The following is a 26,904-nucleotide window of genomic DNA, read 5'->3' on the forward strand; positions in this document are numbered from 1 at the left end:
TATCTAATTTCGCTCACCTCGGAATAATATAGTTTTTTTCTTAGGCTTAACCGAAGGGAATTTTTTTCTCGATAATAGATGCTGGACCAGGGCGCGAACTATGGATCCTTTCAAACCCAGACGTCAGAAGCTTTTCCTACTACACCACCGCGAGAGGTAAAAGTTCATGTCGCCTCTCACCCCTATACCTTTCGCGCGCAGGTAATTATTGGTTTGGAGACAACATCAACCCACCTCGACTCCGGTAGTGTTTGTAGTGCTTTGACATCAGTAGCCAATCTATAAGAGTCATATCACATTTCCGTATTAATCTTTATATCGAGCTACAAATTCGTTTAATATCTAATTCTCTACCTCGGAATTAATATATTTTTTCATATATGCTTACCGAAGGGGAATTTTTTTCTCGATAATAGATTTGCCTGTACCAGGGCGCGAACCTATGGATCCTTTCAAACCCAGGAACGTCAGTGAAGCTTTTCCTACTACACCACCGCGAGAGGTTAAAAGTCATGTCGCCTCTCACCCTATATACCTTTCGCGCGCAGGTAATTAGGTTGGTTTGGAGACAACATCAACCCACCTCGACTCCGTAGTGTTTGTAGTGCTTTTCTGACAGCACGTAGCCAATCTATAGTCATATCACATTTCCGTGATTTCTATACATATATCGACGCACAATGTCCTTAATATCTAATTCGCTCTACCTCGGAATTAATATATTTTGTTCATATATGCTTAACCGAAGGGGAAATTTTTTCTCGATAATAGATTTGCCTGGACCAGGCGCGAACCTATGGATCCTTTCAAACCCAGGAACGTCAGTGAAGCTTTCCGACCTAACTACACCACCCCGCGAGAGGTTAAAAGTTCATGTCGCCTCTCACCTCATATTACCTTTCGCGGACCGCAGGTAATTAGCCGGTTGGAGACAACATCAACCCACCTCGGACCTAGTGTGTTTTGTAGTGCTTTTGACAAGCACGTAGGCCAATCTAATTAAAGTCATATCACATTTCCGTGATTCATATACATATATCGAGCACAATGTCCTTTTAATATTAATTCGCTAATACCTCGGAATTTTAATATATTTTTTCATATATGCTTAAACGAAGGGGAATTTTTTTCTCGCATAATAGATTTGCTGGACCAGGGCCGCGAACCTATGGATCTTTCAAAACCCAGGAACCGTAATGAATCTTTTCCTACTACACCACCGCGAGAGGTAAAAGTTTCATCTCCTTCACCCTCATATACCTTTCCGCAGGCAGGTAATTCGTTGGTTTGGGAGACAACATCTCGACTCCGGGAGTGTTTGTAGTGCCTTTTGACCAGCACGTAGCAATCGATAAGTCATATACATTTCCGTGATTTAAATAACTTTATTATCGGAGCCCACAATGTCCTTTAATATTCAATTCGTCTTACCTCGGTAATTAATATTTTAATTTTTTTTGATATGCTTTTAACCGAAGGGTGGAATTTTTTTCTAGATAATTAGATTTGCCTGGACCAGGGCAGCCGAACCTAGGGATTCCTTTCAAACCCAGGAACCGTCAGTGAAGCTTTTCCTATACACCACCGCGGAGAGGTTAAAAAGTTCATGTCCGCCTCTCACCCTCATATACCTTTCGCGCGCAGGTAATTAGTTGGTTGGAGACAACATCAACCCACCTCGACGCCGTAGTGTTTTGTATTGTGCTTTTGACAGCACGTAGCCAATCTAAAAGTCATATCACATTTCCGTGATTCATATACATATAATCGAGCTACAATGTCCTTTAATATCTAATTCGCTCTACCTCGGAATTAATATATTTTTTCATATAATGCTTTAACCACGCGAAGGGGAATTTTTTTTCTCGATAAAAATAGTTTGCCTGGACCAGGGGGGCGCGAACCCTATGGATCCTTTCAAAACCCGAGGAACGTCGTGGAAGACTTTTTCCTACTACAACCACAAGACTAGAGGGTTAAAAGTTCATATGTCCGTCCAATCTCACCCTCATATACCTTTGCCGCGCCGCAGGTAATTAGTTGGTTTGGTGAGCAACAAAAATCAACCCACCTCCGACTCCGGTAGTGTTGTAAGTATTGCTTTTTGAACAGCACGTAGCCAATTCTATAAGTCATATCACATTTCCGGTGATTCATATAACATATACGAGCTACAATGTCCTTTAATATTCTAATTCGCTCTACCTCGGAATTAATTATATTTTTTCATATATGGCTTAACCGAAGGGGAATTTTTTTCTCGATAATAGATTTTGCCTGGACCAGGGCGCGAACCTATGGATCCTTTCAAAAACCCAGGAACGTCAGTGAAGCTTCCTACTACACCACCGCGAGAGGTTAAAAGTTCATGTCGCCTCTCACCTCATATACCTTTCGCGCGCAGGTAATTAGTTGGTTTGGAGACAACATCAACCCACCTCGACGCCGGTAGTGTTTGTAGTGCTTTTGACAGCACGTAGCCAATCTATAAGTCAATATCATTTCCGTGATTCATATACATATATCGAGCTACAATGTCCTTTAATATCTAATTCGCTCTACCTCGGAATTAATATATTTTTTCATATATGCTTAACCGAAGGGGAATTTTTTCTCGATAAATAGATTTGCCTGGACCAGGGCGCGAACCTATGGATCCGAGGTAGAGCGGAATTTAGATAATTAAAGGACATTGTAGCTCGATATATTATAGGTGAATCACGGAATGTGAATTATGACTTATAGATTGGCTACGGTGCTGTCAAAAGCCTACAACACTACCGGAGTCCGAGGTTGGGTTATGTTGTCTCCACACCAACTAATTACTGCGCGCGAAGGTATAATGGAAGGGTGGAGAGGCGACATGACTTTTAACCTCTCGCGGTGGTGTATTAGGAAAAGCTTCACTGCGTTCCTGGTTTGAAAAGGATCCATAGTACGCGCCCTGGTCCCAAATGCAAATCTATTATCCGGAGAACACAAATCCCTTCGTTAAGGGGGCAATTAGAAAAATATATTAATTCCGAGGTTATAGCGAATTAGATATTAAGGACATGTAAGCCTCGAAATATATGTATATTGAATCCAACGGAAATGTGAAATTATGACCTTATAAGATTGGCCTACGTTCTGTCAAAGCACTACAACCACTACCGGAGTCGAAAGGTGGGTTGATGTTGTCTCAAACCAACTATTACCTGCGCGCAAAGGGTTATTATGAGGGTGAGGAGGGCGGACATGAACTTTTAACTCTCGCGTGGTGTAAAGTAATTAAAAGCCTTCACTACGTTCCTGGTTTGAAAGGATCCATAGGTTTCGGCGCCCTGGTTTCCGGCAATCTATTATCGAGAAAACATTCCCCTTCGGTTAGCATATATAAAAAATATTTATTCCGGTAAAAAGAGCGAATTAGATATTAAGAGGACATTGTAGCTCGATATATGTATATAATCACGGAACTTGTGATAGGCCCTTATAGGGATTTGGCTTCTTGCTGTCAAAAGGCCTACAAACACTACCGAGTCGAAGGTTGGGTTGATGTTGTCTCCAACCAACTAATTACCTGCCCGCGCGAACGGTAATATGGAGGTGAGAGGCCGACAATGGAACTGTTAAACCTCTCGCGGTGGTGTAGTTAGGAAAAGCTTCACTGACGTTCCTGGGTTTTGAAAAAGGATTCCCCATATGTTTCGGCGCCCTTGGTCCAATCCAATCTATTATCGAGGAAAAAATTCCCCTTTCGTAAGGCATATATGAAAAAAGTATATTAATTACCGAGGTAGAGGCGAATTATATAATTAAAGGACATTGTATCTCGATAATATGTCTATGAATCACGGTAAATGTGATATGACTTATAGATTGGCTACGGTGCTGTCAAAAAAAGCAAAAAAACTAAAAAACAAACACTAACCGGGGAGTCGAGGTTGGTTGAGTTGTCTCAAAAACCAACTAATTACCTGGCGCGCGCAAGGTTATTGATGGTGAGAGGCGACATGGAACTTTTAACCTCTCGGGCGTTGGTGTAAGTTAGTAAAAGGCTTCCAAACCTGAACGTTCCTTGGGTTTGAAGGATCCATAGGTTCGCCGCCTGGTCCGGGCAAAGGATCTATTATCTGAGGAAAAAAATTCCCCTTCGGTAAGCAATATATGGGAAAAATATATTCATTCCGGGGGAAAAGGTAGAAGCGAATTTTAGATATTAGAGGACCATTTGTGCCTCGATATATGTATATGAATCACGGAAATTGGTGATATGACTTATTATTGGCTTAATTGCTGTCAAAGCACTACAAACACTAACGGAGTCGAGGTTTGCCGGGTTTGAAAGTTTTCTCCAACAACTAATTACCTGCGCGCGAAAGGTAGGATTGAGGTGAAGCGACCCATGAACTTTTACCTCTCGCGGTGGGTGTAAATGGAAAGCCTTCAAACTGACGTTCCTGGTTTGAAAGGATCCATAGGTTTCGCTCCCCTGGTCGGCAAATCTTTAGCGAAAAAAATTCCCCTTTCGTTAAGCAATATATGAAAAAATAATTAATTCCGAAGGTAGAGCCGTAATTAGGATATTTAAGGACCTTGTAGCTCGAATTCTATGTATATGAATCAAACGGAAAATGTGATATGACTTATAGATTGGGCTACGTGCTGTCAAAACACTACAAACACTACCGAGTCGAGGTGGGTTTTGATGTTGTCTCCAAACCACTATTACCTGCGCGCGAAAGGTTCTGAGGGTTAGAGGCGGAAACATGGGAACTTTTAACCTCTCGCGTGGTGTAGTAGAAAAGCTTCACTGACGTTCACAGGTTGGTGAAATGATCCATACGTTCGCGCCCTGGTCCAAAAGGCAAATCTATTATCGAAAGAAAAAATTCCCCTTCGGTAAGCATTATATAAAAAATATATTAATTCCGGAGGGTAGACGAATAGGATATTAAAGGGACATTGTAACTCGATATATGGTGATAAGAAATCCAAACGGAATGTGATATGACTTTAATTAATTTCTACGTCTGTCAAAAGCCTACAAAACACTCCGGATCGAAAGTGGGTTGATGTTTGGTCTCAAACCAACTATTACCTGGCGCGCGAAAGGTATATGAGGGTGAGGAGCCGACTATGAACCTTTTAACCTTCTCGCGGTGGTGTAGTAGGAAAAAGCTTCACTTGACGTTTCCTGGGTTTGAAGGACCATAGGGGTTTACGCGCCCTGGTCCAAAGGCAAATCCTTTAATCGAGAAAAAATTCCCCTTCGGTTAAGCCATAATTAAAATAGTTATTCCGGAGGTAGAGCCGAATTAGGATATTAAAGGACAAATTGTGCTCGATATATGTATATGAATCACGGAAATGGTGAAAAAATATGACCCCTTATGATTTGCTCGGTTGCTGTAACAAAAGCACTACCAACACTACCGGAGTCCGAAAAAAGGTGGGTTTGATGTGTCTCCAAACCACTTAATTCCTGCCCGCTCGAAATGGTTAATATGAGGGTGAAGCACATGAACTTTTAACCTCCTCGCGTGGTGTAGTAGGAAAGCTTGCAAACTGGACCGTTCCTGGGTTTGAAAGGATTCCAGGTTCGCGCCCTGGTCCAGGCAAATCTATTATCGAGAAAAAATTCCCCTTCGTTACAGCTATATTGGAAAAATTATTAATTCCGAGGTAGAGCGAATAGATATTAAAGGACATTGTAGCTCGATATAGATATATATTATATATATATATATATATATATATATATATATATATATATATATATATATGAGTAAAACAAAATATAAAACTATAAAATATATATATGTAAATAATATATATATATATATATCTATATATATATATATATATATGGGGATACAATCCACAATGAAGTAAAATCCTCTTGTAGTTTAAAAATATATATCTCTAGTAAAGGATTAAAGCTTTCGACCATCAACAGTTGATGGTCGAAAGCTTTAATCCTTTACTAGAGATATATATTTTAAACTACAAGAGGATTTTACTTCATTGTGGATTGTATCCCCATATATATATATATATATATATATATATATATATATATATATATATATATATTGTATCCCCATATATATGTCTAGGGGAGAGCATACTCCTTGCTAAATTCATAGTAAGAGGTTGTAAACTCTTGTAACAAAAGGTACTATTGCCTTTGGAAGATTGATATTTATGTATCAAGTCATTTGAATACTCGTCAGAAATGAATTATTTCTCTTTACGTAAAGAAAACCCGTTTAGGTTTCTCAAATTTGTTCACTTGAAATGAGTTATTAATTTGATCTCTCTCTCTCCTTGGCTCTCTCTCGCTCTCTCCTCTCTCTCTCTCTATCTCTCTCTCTCTCTCTCTCTCTCCATCAACAGTTGATGGTCGAAAGCTTTAATCCTTTACTAGAGATATATATTTTAAACTACAAGAGGATTTTACTTCATTGTGGAATGTATCCCCCATTTACTTAGAGGTACGACATAGTACCTGGCTTCTGCATATATATATATATATATATATATATATATATATATATATATATATATATATATATATATAGTTTTATATTTTGTTGCTTTTTATTTTAATTTATTCTTTATTTTTTATTAGAATATATTCTTATATTTTTATAACTACAAATTGTGAACATTTTTAGTTCTACGGCAATATTTTTCCTTTTTCACATTGGGGCTCACTTACAACATTTTCCTTACGATTTAAAGAGACACTGACATCTTTGTCAAGTCCGACCTTTCAGAAAAAGCACGATACGGCTAAAGTATCTTGTTTTTATGAGAGAGAGAGAGAGAGAGAGAGAGAGAGAGAGAGAGAGAGAGAGAGAGAGATCAAATTAATAACTCATTTCAAGTGAAACAAATTTGAGAAACCTAAACGGGTTTTCTTTACGTAAAGAGAAATAATTCATTTCTGACGAGTATTCAAATGACTTGATACATAAATATCAATCTTCCAAAGGCAATAGTACCTTTTGTTACAAGAGTTTACAACCTCTTACTATGAATTTAGCAAGGAGTATGCTTCTCCCTTAGACATAAAAAAATGATTCATTGGGTTCCGTTTATCCCATATTGATTATTCATAAAAGGTAAAAATAGAAAAAAAAGGACTGTACCTAGCTATTCCTTCTTTAGGGTAGATCCTCTGTAATGATTCCACTTTAAGCGAGTGTAATTCGTCTCCGTGTAGGAGGTTATGTTAAATAACTAGAAATAAATGACAAAGAAATGATTCTTTCGTACTGAACTCAATTTCAACAACCAGAGGCTTTCGTAGAGTAAATGACATCAGAGTGAAGCATTCCAATGAAGGTAACTTCACTACAGGGGAAGCAGTCAAACTAAGATGATTTACAACCAGACGAACCTTTCGAAGTGAGATAAATTACAGCAAAAATAAGCTCAAGAATTAAGGTAAAATTCAACAAAGTGAAGCTTTCAAAGAAATTAAAATCACGCCACAATTACGCTATATATATATACCTATAAATGAAACTACAGTGAAGCTTTATTAATCGGGATATATTACACTACAAAGAACATTTTCAATTGATACCAATAGATAATAATGTAAATATCGACTCAGTATTTTTAAGGTAAATAAATTCAAGATAATAACAATAAAAAAAACATCATTGTACACTACTTCAAGTCATCACAATTCACGAAACTCTTTTCTACTTTCTGAGAGAGAGAGAGAGAGAGAGAGAGAGAGAGAGAGAGAGAGAGATATTCCCCCATCACTAACCCTGACGTACTTAATGATCGGCCGCAATAAAAGGAGGCTATTAAATTCACCTAAAAAAAAAAAAATCTTGATGGCGGTTAGGCCTACAGATCCTGTGATTCTTCCTCCGAAGGCCTGGGCTATCATGTACTTGGAAGTAAGTTCTACAATAGTCTGAAATGACATACCTGTCATGTTAGCCCTTCAAAATCGCTCTTTCTTTTATTTTTCCCTATTGTACAAATGACGATGAGGAAAAGAACGATTACCAGCCTTCGGCGACTGAACAAAGTTTTCCCCGTAACCTCCTCCTCTCTAACCGTAAGGCCGCGGGAGTTATTGATCCGGAAAACACCTGCGTTCGCTCGCCTCATCACACGGTTCATCTGCTTCGCATTTGGTTCCAATTTGTTAGTTGTTTATCAATTTGTCAGTTTCCGAAGAGAGTTGTCTTGCTCAAGGTAGATTGAAATTTCTGGGGAGGAGTAAAAAATACGATTTTCATTATTTCATTTCTTATAAAATAATAAAACTCGTATTTTTTTTCCCCTCCTCTTGAGAAAATTTAAATCGACATGGAGCGAGACAACTCTCCTCAGAAACAATCACATAAACAAATAAACAACGAACTCTGGAGGAGGTATAAATGCGAGTTTAATTTTTTAAACAAGAACTAAGGCAACACGGACGCAATTTGGATTCCGCCCACCTGCACATGCTTGTGCTTGGGATGACAGGAAATGCGTCTACAAACTGCATTTAGTTTCCCCATATATATCTATATTAGATGTATAATATTTATATATATATATATATATATAGATATATATATATATATATATATATATATATGTATATGGAGTGACCTATGGCCTAATCGACCTTGTGCAGGGCAAAAGGGACGACGTGGCTCTTACTGCTGCCGCCGCTTCTGCTGCTGCTGCTGCTGCCACCTCGAACTGCTGCAGCACCAGACGATCCCACTAGGAGGAGGAGGAGGAGGAGGAGATGGTGGCGGAGAGGGAGAGGGAGAGGGAGAGGGGGAGAATGAAAGAGGAGGAGGAGTTCACCCAACACAATCAATACCTTGCTTCACTAGATGCTCTCACGTACAAACTCACGTGTGTATGAAACAAATACACAAGACGATGTCGAAATGACTCGAATTGATTTCCCTGGCATCTCTTCAATGGTTGGCACTCGAAGGGCCCTCCACGCAACTCCGCAAATATATATATCAGAGCAGGTAACCGTGTGTACCTTTATAATCTCACGTGTACTGTATGTCAAAACTAATAGGACTGTATAAATAAAAATATGGATTATATATATATATATATATAAAACAATATATTTGAGTGTATATGAGTGTATATGTGTTTGTAGAATCCACTGATTACTTATTACATTTTACTAGATATATACGTATATTAGCCCGAATACCCTCTCTACTTATCGATTTCTTCACATTTAGGAAATCCTTTATATATATATATATATCATATGATTATATATATATATATATTATATATATAAATATAACACATTCATGCATTCACATACTATAATACAGACACACACACATACATATATATATATATATATATATATATATATATATATATTATATATATATCATATACAACGTTATATCAATATATTACACACATACATACATAAATAGCATTAAATAACACATAGACAGCGGGGAAAGGAGACGAACAGAAAAGTGCACGCCTTATTAACCACTTGAACGCCAACCTGCTATCCCTCAATACCCCCAAAACAATAAATCAATCAAACATTAGAACGCCACTCCAACTCTTCTGCAATCATAAATTTATTGCCTTCATTACGAGAACCATCATTTCCAATGACTTCAGCTTTAGCTTCAACCCGCACCCCCAACCTGCCCCCTCTTCCCCCTTTTGCATTGAGCCGCTCCCATTATCGTACCTGGATGGGATGGGATGGGATGGGGAGGGGTCACATTTAAATGCCCGTCAAAAGGAACGAAAGTGAGAGCGGCAGATGCAAATGGGAAAATCAACAATGAATCAATACATCACCGGAGAAGAAAATAATATTAGTGAATGTAATTATTTTAGAAATTGATAAAAAAAGGTGCTACACAACGCATGTAGCAGCCGACTACACACACACAGCTTGAGCAACGTATCGAAAGAAACTTATTACAGCAAAGAGCAAAAACGCGTTTTTTTTTTATGCTACAACCAATAATTCCTTTTCCTTATTTCCAAACGTAATTAACAACAGATCACTAGTTCTCATCCACAGTAAACTGCAGGGCACCATAACTCACCATATTCTCCAAGCAATATTGGTAAGGAGTATGGTGTTAGTGGCAATGAGTCGCAATGAAAATTGAGAATCCAGTTATAACAAAACGTGTCACACTTCATGAATGGCAATAATCAGAATGATGACGAAACCACAATAATGAATATAATTAATATATATATATAATATATAATAATATATATATATATATATATAATTATATATATATATATATATCTGTATGAGAGAGAGAGAGAGAGAGAGAGAAGAGAGAGAGAAGAGAGATGACGAGAGAGAGAGAGGAGAAGAGAGGAGAGAGAGAGAGAGAGAGAGATCGGGTAACCTACAATTTCTGTCATTATATCTTCATACTATTTTTCCTAACCTCTCTTTCTCTTCTTTCACACATACTCACACTATTTGAAGGCGTTGTTCGTCTTCCATTTCACCACCATCTAACAAATGACGCCAGGTACCAGCAAGATTCCAAAGTCACTCCAATGTTTGAAGTGGATTCCTGTCCTCAGTGCATAGTATAAACTACGGTAAGGAAATCAGACTCAAAACTAAATGATTACTGGTTCCTGGACCTCTCTCCTCGTGAACGACTTTCTGATGCTACAGGTCAATTCTACGAACCAAACAAAGTGTCACTCGAATTTCATTTGACTCGTGAAATTGGAGCGGACTTCAAGACTCCGCCTATGACTTTTCAGTGTCCATGTGAATTCATCCAAGGTAGTACATCGAAGATGCTCTCTCTCTCTCTCTCTCTCTCTCTCTCTCTCTCTCTCTCTCTCTCTCTCTCTCTCTCTCTCTCGTTACCGTCACTAACAATATGCAACGCTAACGGTACAGAAATTGACGCAATTATGTTGTAGTAAACTGAAGCAAAACATAAAAATATTATGTACAACAATATAAAATCGAACTTTAAAAAAAATCCTCGATTTCATGATAGTGAGCTTATACAAACAAGAGTAACAAAAAGCTGCACAACAGTACCTTACTAAATACGGCATCAACGCATCAGCCATCTAGAATTAGCGCAAAGTACCTGAGGATGCTCCGAGCACTGGAGCTTCGAGGATCGTCTGAGGAAGTTTAATTAATATCCCAAACCTTTAAATCTGCCTGGACGCAACGTATCAAAGGTAAACTAGGAAAACACAAACACCTGTGTCGATCATATGTCCTACGGACAGGCTCCTTACACTTCACTGTGACTGAATGATTTACAGTTACAAAAACTGGCGTCACAACGTTTATTTCAGTACACGTGCACACTTGTGTGTGTGCTCTCACGGGAAAACACTTCTTCTCTGAGTTTATCGTCAACTCCCAAGATCCAACAAAGCCCATTGCATCACCTGACGCAAGAACTCGATTCCTTACGAAACGAACAATGGGTATGGGTTTGTTCCTTACGCGTACAGGATATACTAAGCCATGAGGACTATCCATGCCCGTTTCCGGCGACAGGTGGCTATGGAAATACAATGCCCACTTAGTACGAAACGATCGCGAATATGAACCAATGAGCGTTTCGCCGTGCCAGCTACTACTGGTCTGTAATGACATTCCATCTGCGTGCCATCTCTTTATGGACGGGGTCAACATTCACCATCATCCATTTGGTTTTGCATACACCGACGAAAACCCACCTTCCCTTATGAAAAAGGAACCGTGCACCATGATCCCCCTCCTCCCCTCTCTCTGTAGTGCAATCCACCTGCACCTTTTAGGAACCGTGCACTATACACCTTTACGCCCCAACCCAAACCTCTCTCTCTCTCTCTCTCTCTCTCTCTCTCTCGTATAGTGCAATCCACCTACACCTTTTAGGAACCCTGCACCATGCACCACATCTCTCTCTCTCTCTCTCTCTCTCTCTCTCTCTGTTACACCATTCCCTCTTCCATCCCCCGTACTCGCCATGTTCCCCAACCCCTTCTCCGGGTCTCCTCTGTCAGCTTCTACCCCCATAAGCACCCAAGAACTTTCACTCCGCGCTCCAATACCTGCCTTCCTTCACCACATTCTGTGCATCCATTAATCCTTTCGCCTTTAGACAGACAGACAGACACACACAAACACAAACACACACACACACACACACACACACACACACACACACCATACGAGCATCCTCTACTCCGGTCCTCTTCTTAGTGAACAATTCCTAACTAATGTATTAATTTGACGATTTTTTGTAGCAACAGGTCGTAGAAAAAACAACCTTGCAATGGCAACCCAAACATTGCACAACGTGCGCGCCAAACCTCATGGGCCACCGGACTGCAACACTGCAATAGGTGCTGGTACAAATCAGAGGAAAGTAATGCGTTTGTGAAGTCCACAAACGATGAGTACAAACGTCAAAACACGCGAACACACTATTTATAAGATTCAGGGCCTCTGTAACACGGTTTTTTTGCAATAACTTTTTATCTATGCATTTCAGAAATATAACGCTTATTCAGAATACACATTATATCAACACATAAATTTTGACCGTATTCTGCATTACGTAGGTTGAATAAATTTGGTACTTATAATGTAAAAGTGACTTTTTTTTAAGACACTTCTTAAAAAAGGTTTCGAACGCACTCGTTACGTAGCTTATGACAGCATTTCTTCCCTCTTTCTCGATGGTTGATTGGCTATACGTAACGAAGGCTAGACCTCTGGCAACAATGACATAAAAATTTAAATACAAGCAAAGCAGTACACCTTTATGAACTCTGAAACCTCTCCACTGATAATTGTCATAATGAACAAACCAAAAAAATATGTTACTAAATACAAAAACACTTCGATCATTAGTCTAACTCCCAAAATAAGTTTCGTAAGAAATTACAGTCTACTTTATAGGTCACAATCAGATTGACAAGATGTAGGGAATAGTTGGTAATTTTCAAAAACATAGTAGACAAGCTTGATTTGATAACTGCTACATCCAATGTCAAGCAATTTTTATTTATTGGCTATCTACCTATTTAGTGAAAAAACAATAGCCGGTACCGTATTTTGGCTTTAAACCTTCACCAATAATTATCGTCAGAATGATGACTTCATGAGGCTCCACCCACTTTGGCCTCATTATAACTCAGGATAACGCTGAAGACTATCATGGGCATTGTTGGATTAGAAAATTTAACTTCTGGCTATAAAAACTCATTTCTCGAGTAGTTGTAAGAAGTGCTAAATGATCCTCAAGGATCCCAGCAGTTGGCCTAGAAGTTTAATTCATGTATATTACTGCTATACTGTTGCGGCACTACTGTTACAGTTGTATTACTACGCTAGCACAAGTACCCCACCCACATCTATGTATCGTTCCGCCATTCATAAAGTCTTTGGGTTTCAGAGCCGATGGAACAAGGTGAATGAATTTCTGTCTGGTGGATGGGCGGGGCAACATTTCGTCAAAAGGAGTTTACGTTGCTTACGTAATGATTGTTTTTCGACTCTTGGCTTGTAATCATTGGCCATGGCGTCGGCTAGATAATTTTTACTCTATAAAAAATAAAACTATCGGGTTTAGGTTATTGATAATGCTGACACAATTTGTGTATGGTTGTAAAATATACATATGTCGACTTTCAGCTACATCCGATGCTTTGATAAGGAGCAAAGTCCAAAAAACCGTGTTACAGAGGCCCTGAATCTCATAGTAGATATCTCTCATAGTAGATATCTCTTTACACTAAGTATACAAGGTGATGATGCTCAAAAGAAATTCTCTCGAAATTCCGCGTCATAAAAGGTCGATGTTAAGTCTTTCCCCAATCAAATACAACACACAGCAAGCAAATTCTAACTCGAGTCTTTTAACTCAATTTCCAAGCTTCTAAGCTGACCACTTCCTAAACAAGCAAGCAGGCAGGCAACTCTGAAAAACACCAAACTCATAACAAACAAGTACTGCCGACATGCCAACAACTCATCACAGACTTCCTGGTCAGTCACAGCAAATATCACGTTCACCTGAAATTTACTTTTTTTAAGTTCTGATCATGGCAGATTGTTACTTAAACTATCCAACTCGACTAACCACATTCCATACCAACTACGAGAAACAATAAGGCCTAAACTCCTGTTGCACAAACGATTGATACGATAAGACAAAAATGAATGACAGAAATGAACGCCTTTCAAAGGTCAGAATTTTTTCATGAGCGGACTAACCTGACGGGTAGGTACCTTAATTAAAAGCCCTCTCTATCCACACCTAGGAGAAGAAGAAGAAGAAGAAGAAGAAGAAGAAGAAGAAGAAGAAGAAGAAGAAGAAGAAAAATACTAAACACATCTTATTTCAATTTACGGATCATATTCTTTCTCGACAAAATTTGTGTAAGATTCAGGCTACAAATAGTAAATTAGCGAATAGATATAAATACTGACATTTAATCAAGTAAAATGCCGTCGTTTAGAAAGTTCAACTGCCGTCTAATAATAATAATAATAATAATAATAATAATAATAATAATAATAAAAAGACAAGAGTAAGGGAAATATAGCCAGTAACTACAGGCCTATCACCTGCCTACCAATAATGTGGAAGTTACTAACAGGTATCATCAGTGAAAGGCTATACACCTACCTAGAGGAGACAAACACCATCCCCCACCAACAGAAAGGCTGCAGAAGGAAGTGTAGGGGCACAAAAGACCAGCTCCTGATAGACAAAATGGTAATGAAGAACAGTAGGAGAAGGAAAACCAACCTAAGCATGGCATGGATAGACTATAAGAAAGCCTTCGACATGATACCACACACATGGCTAATAGAATGCCTGAAAATATATGGGGCAGAGGAAAATACCATCAGCTTCCTCAAAAATACAATGCGCAACTGGAATACAATACTTACAAGCTCTGGAATAAGACTAGCAGAGGTTAATATCAGGAGAGGGATCTTCCAGGGCGACTCACTGTCCCCACTACTCTTCGTAGTAGCCATGATTCCCATGACAAAAGTACTACAGAAGATGGATGCCGGGTACCAACTCAAGAAAAGAGGCAACAGAATCAACCATCTGATGTTCATGGACGACATCAAGCTGTATGGTAAGAGCATCAAGGAAATAGATACCCTAATCCAGACTGTAAGGATTGTATCTGGGGACATCAGGATGGAGTTTGGAATAGAAAAATGCGCCTTAGTCAACATACAAAAAGGCAAAGTAACGAGAACTGAAGGGATAAAGCTACCAGATGGAGCAACATCAAACACATAGATGAGACAGGATACAATACCTGGGAATAATGGAAGGAGGAGATATAAAACACCAAGAGATGAAGGACACGATCAAGAAAGAATATATGCAGAGACTCAAGGCGATACTCAAGTCAAAACTCAACGCCGGAAATATGACAAAAGCCATAAACACATGGGCAGTGCCAGTAATCAGATACAGCGCAGGAATAGTGGACTGGACGAAGGCAGAACTCCGCAGCATAGATCAGAAAACCAGGAAACATATGACAATACACAAAGCACTACACCCAAGAGCAAATACGGACAGACTATACATAACACGAAAGGAAGGAGGGAGAGGACTACTAAGTATAGAGGACTGCGTTAACATCGAAAACAGAGCACTTGGACAATATCTGAAAACCAGTGAAGACGAGTGGCTAAAGAGTGCATGGGAAGAAGGACTAATAAAAACAGACGAAGACCCAGAAATATACAGAGACAGGAGAAAGACAGAAAGAACAGAGGACTGGCACAACAAACCAATGCACGGACAATACATGAGACAGACTAAAGAACTAGCCAGCGATGACAATTGGCAATGGCTACAGAGGGGAGAGCTAAAGAAGGAAACTGAAGGAATGATAACAGCGGCACAAGATCAGGCCCTAAGAACCAGATATGTTCAAAGTACGATAGACGGAAATAACACATCTCCCATATGTAGGAAGTGCAATACGAAAAATGAAACCATAAACCACATAGCAAGTGAATGCCCGGCACTTGCACAGAACCAGTACAAAAAGAGGCATGATTCAGTGGCAAAAGCCCTCCACTGGAGCCTGTGCAAGAAACATCAGCTACCTTGCAGTAATAAGTGGTACGAGCACCAACCTGAAGGAGTGATAGAAAACGATCAGGCAAAGATCCTCTGGGACTATGGTATCAGAACGGATAGGGTGATACGTGCAAACAGACCAGACGTGACGTTGATTGACAAAGTCAAGAAGAAAGTATCACTCATTGATGTCGCAATACCATGGGACACCAGAGTTGAAGAGAAAGAGAGGGAAAAATTGGATAAGTATCAAGACCTGAAAATAGAAATAAGAAGGATATGGGATATGCCAGTGGAAATTGTACCCATAATCATAGGAGCACTAGGCACGATCCCAAGATCCCTGAAAAGGAACCTAGAAAAACTAGAGGCTGAAGTAGCTCCAGGACTCATGCAGAGAGTGTGATCCTAGAAACGGCACACATAGTAAGAAGAGTGATGGACTCCTAAGGAGGCAGATGCAACCCGGAACCCCACACTATAAATACCACCCAGTCGAATTGGAGGACTGTGATAGAGCAAAAAAAAAAAAATAAATAAATAAAAAATAATAATATTATTATTATTATTACTATTATTATTATTATTACATTCAGTGGATGAAACTTATTCATGTGAAAAAAAACACTGGTTACATAGACTTGAAATTTAAGCTTCCAATGAATATGTTGTTCATTAGGAAGGAAGAAGTAAGAGGATATAAAGGGAAATCCAGAGATCTCACGTAATTAAAGAAAGAAAGAAAAATAAACTAATAAAATAACAGAGATGAAAATGTATTAAAATGCAAAGAGAATGAATATATTAAGGTAATAATGCGTTGCATCTTCCCCTGAACTTCTGAAGTTTCATAGGTATACATGTTGATATATATTACTCTTCCACAGTTGGCCTTTTCACCCTTGTTAAACAAATATTGCAACCTACTAAAAGAAAATCTGGCAATAATAATACTGTATTCATTACTTCAACTGCACTAATGCTAGGCAGAGCCATAGTAGTCAGTGTAATCATTTCTATCATCACCCCACGATATTTCTGGTCCCTTATTTCAGACGAAGAATATTGAAGAACGGAGGCTGCTGTTGGCGAAAGACGCCAACGACAACTCAAAAGAGACGTCACGGACATCCACGCCTTTACGTCACCTCAACGAGCGAAACAATGCGCGTGTCGCAACACTGACTGACCACTGGCACTGGCGCTACCAATCCCCCCCCCCCCACCACCCCCCCCCCTCCCCTTCACACTCCTGGTTCCTTCTACTTACCTACATACCTAGAGATTTTTTCGTTCCAGATATGTTTACATATATATATATATATATATATATATATATATATATATATATATATATATATATATATATGTATATATCTTTTGCCGGAAACAATTACCGTTTGATAATGATGTTTGACAGAAATAAACAATACGTCACATCAAACATTATGAAGATCTCAGAACCCATATGTAGAATGAAATACCTGAAGGACGCATTCGCTCATAAAATGTCTGAAACAATCATTCAACAGCCAACGAAATTAGATTGATTCCTAAGAGACAACACACTTTCCAAACACATTGTCGAAAGATATGTTATCAATACGCATCCTTCTATTATGGCCCGATGGACGCGACTCTCAATGTCAAATTATGACAGACAGACCTTATCTAGCTCATTTGGGCACATTTTGGCCCTTCTTCCAAACTCATACATAGGAACCGGTTAGTTGAATCAAGGTACATCAACAGCCATCCAAATACTTACTATCCCTTACACTATGATGCTCTCGGCCAAACTCCACAAATTTCATGCGAGACAGATTCCAAGCCAAAAATCACCTCACCAAATTAATGAGAGAGAGAGAGAGAGACAGTTACAAGGATTAGGATCTCTCAAAGACTTGTTAGTCCACCCGAGGAGAGAGAGAGAGAGAGAGAGAGAGAGAGAGAGAGAGAGAGAGAGAGAGAGAGAGAGAGAGTACTGTGCAATTCGTGGCCCCCCTCCAGTACCCATCTGTGCTTCCCCACTGGCAGCCCTATTCAACAGGTAGGTAGGTTGCTGGTGGCCCTGGAGAGGTATAGGTTATGTCTGTGTGTGGGTGCGTGCGTGCGTGCGTGAGAAAGCGAGCGTATATAGCTGCGTGCGCAGCACGAGAAACTCAAAACTCAATACCGGCATTCATTTAAAATGTAGACGTCATTAGTCCAGGGTTATATCACTGTGACAACGGTATCTCAGTGCAAATAAATTTCCATTTCACGCAACTGTCAGATAAATAATAATCAGTAACGAAAGAGAGAAAAAATATAACTTCTTTTTTCTCTGGATACTCACTTGGTCATACCAAACACAAATCAATAAGCTTAAGAAGACACTTGTGCATCACCTTCCAAAAGTAAACAATTTCACGAGATGACTGCACAAAAACACACACAAATAAACACTGATGGTGAAGATGAAGCAGTTGATGATGATGATGATGATGACGATGATGCTTGGTTTGGTCGGAACTGACGGCGTTAGATTGGTCCGAGCGATTGAGCACAAAGTTGTTCCCTTTCTAGAACATCATCAGGCAGAGGGGGAGGACTGTGTGAATACACCACAAGGCTCTTTTGGACGACGACACTACTCGGCTTGTACAGCGTCATGGCAAAAACTGACGTTTTAGGGGGGGCGGGGGAGAAAGATGGAAAGACGCTTGGCTGACTGACGCTGCTGACGATCGGGACAATGCGAGAGGTGACACTCCCGACGCGGTGCCACGGCTACCGCTAATGAGGTCGGCACTATGCCACCGCCGAAGAAAGTAGGTCACGGGGCGGGTGGCAGCGAGGAGTAGCACTCGGGATGGCACCTCCTCCTCCTCCTCCTCCTCCTCCTCTTCTTCCTCTTTCCCGCCCTCTTCACGAACCAACACTTCCCACGCCCACAGTCGTTCTGCCTCGCCCACACCAACACACACACAAGCAGACACGTACAGCAGCCTCCGCGTCCAAACGAGAGGCCTTTTAAAACCGCTCATGAAAACATCTACTCGTTGTTATGTCACAAATCGGATGAATTCACATCATTCTTATCGTCTCGGTCTCGACGACGGACACTCCTCCTCCTGCTGTTGTAACTGTTACTGTCACTTTTACTGCTGCAGCTTCTGCTTCTTCATCTGCTGCCGTCGTAGCAGCCGCTGCTCGTCCTTCACCATCCATCCACTTTAGGTGTCTGAGAACAACAACAGCAGCAGCAGCAGCAGCAGCTGGCGATGATCAAACTGCCGCGAGGAGGAGGAGGAGAAGAAGGAGAAGAAGAGGAACAGATCAATGGCGAGGCAGACAGGAGCAGAGGCAGCAGCCATCAAAGCAACGCCAGCGGAAGAGCCCCGCTCGTCAGTCGTGTCCAGCAGGAGAAGCGGCAGCAGCGGTGTGGTGGCCACAGCTGCACCAGCAGCAGCACATCCGAAGACACAACGATGAAGATTTCGATGACGAAGCAGCTGCCAGCGAGAACATTCGTCGTTCAGAGACGAGAGGCGATCGAAAGTGTTCATGGGTGGAGGCACCAGGCAGTTGGTGGTGGTGGAGGAGGAGGAGGAGGAGGATGAGGTGGGGGAGGAAGGCCATCTCTGGCTGTGGGTTGGTGCGGTGCCGACCCCGCACACCAGTCTCAGCAGTGTCGCCAACCTCTCTCTCTTCCACGCACCTCACCTGCGCAGGCGCCCCATGATGATGACTGCTCCAGCACTCCACTGCTTCCCGCTTTTCCTTCACGAACTCTCTCACGCCTACGCTCCGTGACAGACAGATACACACACACACACACAAACACACTTGATGCATCATAAAGCTGTTACGTCTCTCTCCTCCTCCCACCGTCGGTTCAATCTCGAGAGAAATGTCCAGAAACACAAGATATGTGACGTCACACACCGTCGTGCCACCACTCTAAGATTGCGTAATAAAGGTAAGGACTTCGAGAGGACACCTGAGAGAGAGAGAGAGAGAGAGAAATTAAATCATGTGGCTGGTTTAACAACCGTAAGGTGAGGATTTGCCCTAATTGCGACCCACAAGAGTCGTGGAAAAACTAAACACTTACTAGATGATTCACTGCTTCGGTCAACAGAGGCACAGCCGCACATTGGCATTCTAGGGAACCGCCCCCCTCCCCCCCACTATCTCCCGTATTGTCGAAGTCGTGGACAGAGAGAGAAATCTTTAAAAGCGAAATTTTACTAAATGAGAAACTGCATGTGTCCAAGAGAACCAGAGCAAATTGTAATTAATTACGAAGTACAAAAAGTAACAACCAATGAGAAGATCCCAATTTAGCCTACAGTGCAAACATGTGGCAAATAAATTTCAACTTCGAATTCCTACAGTAAAAGTAAGATTAAAAATAAAAGCAAGCGCACACAGGGAAATCAGTCTAAACAATCCCATTTTAACTCAGATGGAAACCCTTGGGAAAAATATTTCAAACTCGAATGTCTTCAACAAAGAAGTTTACCGATTACAACAACACAAGGAAAACAGTTTGAATGTTAGTCATGCGCTTCAAGAGTTGACTAAAACAAAACTATATCATCAATGAAGCAATAAAGTAAAGAGATGTAGTATATAGTACATTCACTCCACGTGCGCCTATGTGACTTGGGTAGGTACCTACTGACCAAACTATTATATGAAGTAAGGATAAATTTTCAAGCTACAGGCGGTAATATTCCCGAAAATAAAACCCCGACAACAGAACAACTTATACATTATTTTTATCTTTCAACAAGAAATCAATCATTCTAAATAATACTTTCTAGTCATATTTCAACTGACACTACAAGACTTAAAAACTCCATCTTTTTAAACTATAAGCAAAATGTCAATCAAGTCCAGTCTACAGTTCCTGGTATTCTACAACGAATGCCAAAGTTCCAATGCAATACAAATAAGGTGGACCACTGAAGTAATCAAGTCATCAACCCAGAACGTGAAGTTCACGTGGCCAATAAATTCATTACACACACACACACACACATACACACACACACCAGGCATTCATTCATTCATCAATATGCTTCACAACACGTTTATCGCAGAACAGTACTTGATTCTGGAATGCTGAAAATGATTACTGTAGAACTGCACCATTTCTCCTAAAATAACAAATTCCTTAAGACAAACCAATAGTTCAGTAAGAAAACAAGCAAAGATGCTTTTCAAAACATGCCCAACTCTGCTGACGGTATAAATAGCAACGATAACATTAACAAGCCAGTGTTATGTTTTCTTCAACTGCCAGACTTTGTCATCTTGAAGCTACTGAAAGAACCCCCATTTTAACTATGACCCTTTACTAAAATAATGTTTCATTCTTCCTAATGAACACAAATATACTGAGTAATTCAGAGACAAACGTTGAACCTAAGAATACGTTTCCTTCTCCGCTCTGTTTAAGGAACTAGCGAACCCAATGCCCCAAACGGAACGGTCTGCTCCTTATTCTATGTACTTTGGGTCTGCGATTGAACTGAACCAAAACAAGGGAAAACGAGGCAGTGACTTGAGTAAACAACGCAATCACACCAATCGCAGCGAAGGTCTTCCTAAAGGGAAACGACTTTAAGGTGAAAACAATACGCACGACTTACGCAAGTGGAAGAACAGCCAAATAACCAAATAAACGAACTGAGCTCAACGCCAAGCTTGCTCCTACCCCAGCCATCTCCCTCTCCCTCTCCTTACCCCTCCCTCCTCTTCCTCCTAGGCAGATCGATAAAACATCTCCAGAGTAAAAATCTCCAGCCGTCATCTTCCAAGACCTTGGGATGAGCCTCGCGCGAGAAAGTAACCGCTTTATTTTCAACACATTTGTTGTCGATTTGTATCCGACGGCATCAGGGACTGTTCACGACATATAATGAAAAACACCAGTTGAGGAGAACAAGAGCAAAGGTAAAAGAAAACGAAGATGCGAGATCTATTTATGTATCTCCCTTTCAGCGAAGAACAAGAAAAGCACATCGCCATCGCAACGTTTGCCGACTAGCTCTAGTATAGACCAAGAATCTGATCCTCCCCAACCCCCTCCCACCCAAACACCTCCGACAACAGCATGTCGTCCTCTACCAATACTTCCTCCTCCCGGAATCTTCCCCGAAAGTACTCTGGCCGGGGGAGGTCCTCCCCCACTAATCCTCTCTCTCTCTCTCTCTCCTACTTCTACCATAACAAACGCTGTGTAACACCACCGAATATCTCTCCCTCCCCCTGCCTTCGTCCACCCTTTCACACCCAGCGGTACTGCTGGTACAGGAGGGAAGAAGAAAGAGGAGGAGGAGGAGGAGGAGGAGTCGTGACCTTGAATCACTCCTCGGGAACCCTCCTCTTCTCCCTCCCTCCCTCCCTCCCACCACCTATTTCCATCACCAACTGGCGGTAACCTTGACCCTGAATCACCCAGGAACCGTTCGCTTTAATCCTGTGTCGTCACCTTGCACAGCTTAGCACCACCCTCGACCCCCCTTCTCCCACACAATCCTTTTTATCCACACCCACTCAACCTCTCCATCCCTCCCTCCCCTCCCCTTCCCCTAGGAATGGCCATTCCGGTTTTGGTTGATGAAATGGATAGTGGTTGAGAGAGGGAGGAGGCCTAACAAGGAGACCCTTCTTATCTCGAGCGATGCAAGGACCAGCAACCGAGTCATTTAGATGTCCACACATAAATTAGGGAGTCGGTCACGTGACCTTTCTGATACTCCGGATGCGGAATCGAACCCTCCTCCTACGGACACCGGAATTACTCCATACTCTTACATTCAGGTCTCTGACTAAGTAGTGACAAGCATTTCCTAAAAAGCATGAAAGAATTCCAGAAGTTAAGAGGGTATTCTGGTTATCACAATGACATACGTATCTAGTCAAAAAGTAACCAAAAGATTCTCTATTATGTTATATCTATAAGCCTTGGTATATATCATGGTCTTGAAGCTTGTTATATATTTTGTCACAACTGTTACTGATTCCTCTGCTTATCTCTCAAAGCCAGCAGCAACCCACAAGGTTGATTAAAAACCAGGTGTGTAACTGACAGCTTAGCTTAACGGAGGTATACTAGAGTGATCCAGCGTAAACTAATTTAAGGGAAACAGTAACCTACTACAATATTGTTATTATCATTATTATTATTACGAATAAACCATAAATTCATGAAACAAGCCCAAGGACCATTTCCTATCATACTTCTATAATGTCAGCAAATAACTATATAATGAAGCGAATATATATACGTAAGTGAATGTCTAATTATGCAAAAAACTCTTCTTACCTAAACCAAGCAGATATGGGGTCTTAAAATTATGTCACTCCACAGAAATACAGATGTTGACCCACTGTAGGACGACCAGAACTCAAATGTCAAGGTACTGAGGAAGCTGAATGGTTCCTTATGAAATGGAACAGAGCCAAACAGGACATCGTCCCTAGGGGTCAAAACTATAATTACACTTCCAGTGAAAAAAGGAAAACGACAATCCAGGAATTTTGTTATGAAAATAAGGTCCAAGGAATCTTGTTGACAAAGACACCGGATGAATGTTTTACAAAGTAAATAAAACGGATATATTTTACTAACGTCATTATATTAAAAGATATGCAAGAAGTGTTATGAACAAGACCAAGATTTTAGACAGCGCTGCATGATATAGCAATACAACACACGAAGTTTGGGCTCAAAGACAACACTGAAAATTGCTAATCACACCGAACTAAGTAAAAATAAAGCTGATTTATTTCCCATGTCAATTTAATAGATCTGTAAGAAGTGGTATGGACAAAACCAAGATTACTGACAGAACTGCAGGACTAATAATTTCAAAAAGGAAGAATGGAATCAAATATGACATTAAATATTGCTGATTGCATAGAATTAAGTAAAGAATTGTCAAAACAGACTGTAGGGGATACCTGTGTTACAAGAAGCTAAGGATATGAATACTGAGTCAACTATTTTAAGGTGAACATACAGTACTTGCATACGACGGATATTTGGTATTCAAGGTACAAAAAAAAAAAAAAAAAATGACGGAATACATTATCATATTTCCATTATATTCTACTGACCAATGCTCATATCTGAAGTAACAATACGCTCAAAATAAAAGGAAATACAACAAGCTCAACTTTCAACCGTATTAAATCAACAAGAGATCTTAAAATCCGAAAACGCACACACACACACACACACACACACACACACACACACACACACACACACATATATATATATATATATATATATATATATATATATATATATATATATATATAACAGAAGCCATCTATTATCGAACAGAATAAATATCTTAATGTACGAATAAGGGTATACAGAGAATAAGTGATAAATAATACAAAGACTCGAGAGACGTCAGCGAAATAAAAAACAAGTGCTATTAAAAGTGTTCTTCAGTACCGCATCAAGCGAAGACCAAAGTGCAAAGGTTAAAAGTTGGGTCAAACTATGTCTTGCCACCGCGAAGAGAAATGTTGGGGTCAAACTACAGTCTTGCCACCGCGACGAGAGCTCTCTGGCGTGGCGTATAAAGGTCTGCCCTGTTGCCAATTTCACAAAATCAACAACTGACCCGTGTGTGACAGACCTTTGAATGTTTTGAGACAAACCCCGGCTTTTCATTCCCAAGTACTTTAATCTCTTTCCTATTCGGCCCTGCTTTCGATCTCTCTCTCTCTCTTCTAAATCTTACAGCTGTCCGAGCGTGAGGTTTTTTTTATGGGATAACATAGGCCCTCCGTCCGACATTTCCTCTAGAAAATATATATTTATTTTGTATATTGCCTTTGCTCTGCTGTGAAATTGATGTCTATCCATGGCTGTGAGATGACCAGGAATGACTTGTAAGTCGGTGTCAATGTCACTCCACACTTCAGTCAGGCCAAAACTTTGCCATATCGTATTCAATCAATATTCAGTCATTCTTTCCTATCTATTATTTTGCCAGAGAGAGAGAGAGAGAGAGAGAGAGAGAGAGAGAGAGAGAGAGAGAGAGAGAGATCCGTCTGTATACGATTGTTCATTTTCTCACTCGTCAAACTTACTCTATTAAGCTTTATTTCATATTTCCTTGCTCACTCATTTATTCTACACCTACGATATTAAGAAATCAAGATATTTGCAGAAAGGAGAACTGCCTCCAGACATGTACAGTGACCACCCAAAGTGCCCCTGGAGAGAATCTAAGCGGCTTATCCATAGATTTAAACGCACCTGGAACTGTTTGAAATAATGTCAACAGCGCCAAAATGAGATGCCGTGTTGATAAAAAAAAATCTGACTCCGCTTTTTGTTATTGCATAAAAAAAACTTTACCAATCGTGAGCCTATGTAATTGATTTAGAATTCTGCGTAACGGAAAAGATGATATTTGATATCTGTCATGGGAGAAATGGTTTCATCTCTCTGTTGTTGTTATAAATTTGGCAGATATGCGGAGATGAAACACACTTGGGAGGACCCAAACAGCCCCGCCAGAGAGCTCCGGTCATTTTGGAAATACTATAACTAATTAAGGTCAGAAGTCAGCCGAGTATAAGGACTAATGGAAATCTTGACCTCTTAAAAGATGTTATGAGTGCTTATAACAACCGTTGAACGAAACGCATTGAAAAGTAGAGCGCGAATAATAATGGAAAAGTGAGCCACTATAGACGAAAAGTGAGAAAACTTATATCGTCAATAGGCATCTAATGGAGAGCACATAAATACGATCGTACCAAAGAAGCAGCAGCAGGAGACAAGACATTGTTAGAGAAGAGAGTCGAAAGTGTGACGGTGTGACTGCAGCCCTCCATAGTATAAGTCACAAGTGCCCTTATAAGATAGACTCAGTTCAATTACCCAGAATAAAAAGATGGAACTTTATAAGCATTTTACGAGAATAATAAATTTCATTTATCACCCGCAATTGAATCAGGTGTTGTTGATGATAGCTGACATTTAAGCACGATACGCGAGTGCATGTTACTAAGAATGAAAACGAAAAGCTTTTTTAAGAAGTGTTCTCCTGTGTTTTCACGTACAACTAAATTTATCTAATTCACTCAATTATTATACTGTGCCTTGACGCCAGGTGACTTCGGTTCAAAACTTTTGGTGCCAAACTTTTCCTCTGACGAACTCTACTCAAGGTCCGGAGACAGATTCACCTCTCTGTTACTCACGAGAGTGAAGAATTCCCCTAAAAGAGATCCGCCTTTTTGAAGACTTAAATCACTGGAATCACGACAAAGGGGAAATGTTTTAGGAGTTAGAATAGAAGAGAACATCAAATTTAGGCCGAAGGCCAAGCACTGGGACCTATGAGGTCATTTAGCGCTGACACGGAAAATGACAATAAAAATGTTTGGAAAGTGTAACAGGAGGGAAACTTTGCAGTTGCACCGAATAAACGGTTAGGAAAGGGTGGAAAGTAGGACGGAAGAGAGAAATGATGAAGAGAGGCGCAGTAAAAGGAATGAAAAGGGTTGCAGGTAAGGGCAAATGGAACGCAGCAAAGAGCCTAAAATAAAGGCTACAGTGCATCGCAAAAGGGCTATAGGAGTTTTACAAGGTCTGAACAAAATCACAGCACAAGCGATACGCGGCTGGGAATGGAGATCTAGAACACCAAATACCTAAATAAACGTTAATATTATGAGAGATCATTTACAGTGGGGCAGACCACAGCCATTCAACTAGAAAGTGAAAGTATCACATATGATTCCTCACTACCTTATTCATCATCTGCACAGTTAAACCCTA

The 26,904-nt window shown here is 40.3% G+C and overlaps 1 protein-coding gene across 5 annotated transcripts in view; it reads right to left on the reverse strand.

Annotated features, from left to right (window-relative positions):
* Positions 1 to 26,904, reverse strand: part of LOC135219289 (trithorax group protein osa-like) — a 475,370-nt gene that overhangs the window by 241,131 nt on the left and 207,335 nt on the right. For 2 of the 5 annotated variants that reach the window (XM_064255933.1, XM_064255927.1), the window contains exon 1: positions 18,430 to 18,587. The exons of 2 other annotated variants lie outside the window; for them this stretch is intronic. Coding sequence is in view for 1 of the 3 variants with exons in the window: in XM_064255927.1 (XP_064111997.1) it covers positions 18,430 to 18,437 (8 nt within the window). In the remaining 2 variants the exon portion in view is untranslated. Of the gene's footprint in view, positions 1 to 18,429; positions 18,588 to 26,904 lie in introns of those variants that run through there. One more of the 5 variants, XM_064255929.1, reaches the window with a different exon arrangement.

Source organism: Macrobrachium nipponense, chromosome 1, assembly GCF_015104395.2.
Source record: "Macrobrachium nipponense isolate FS-2020 chromosome 1, ASM1510439v2, whole genome shotgun sequence".
NCBI classification, from domain to species: domain Eukaryota; kingdom Metazoa; phylum Arthropoda; class Malacostraca; order Decapoda; family Palaemonidae; genus Macrobrachium; species Macrobrachium nipponense.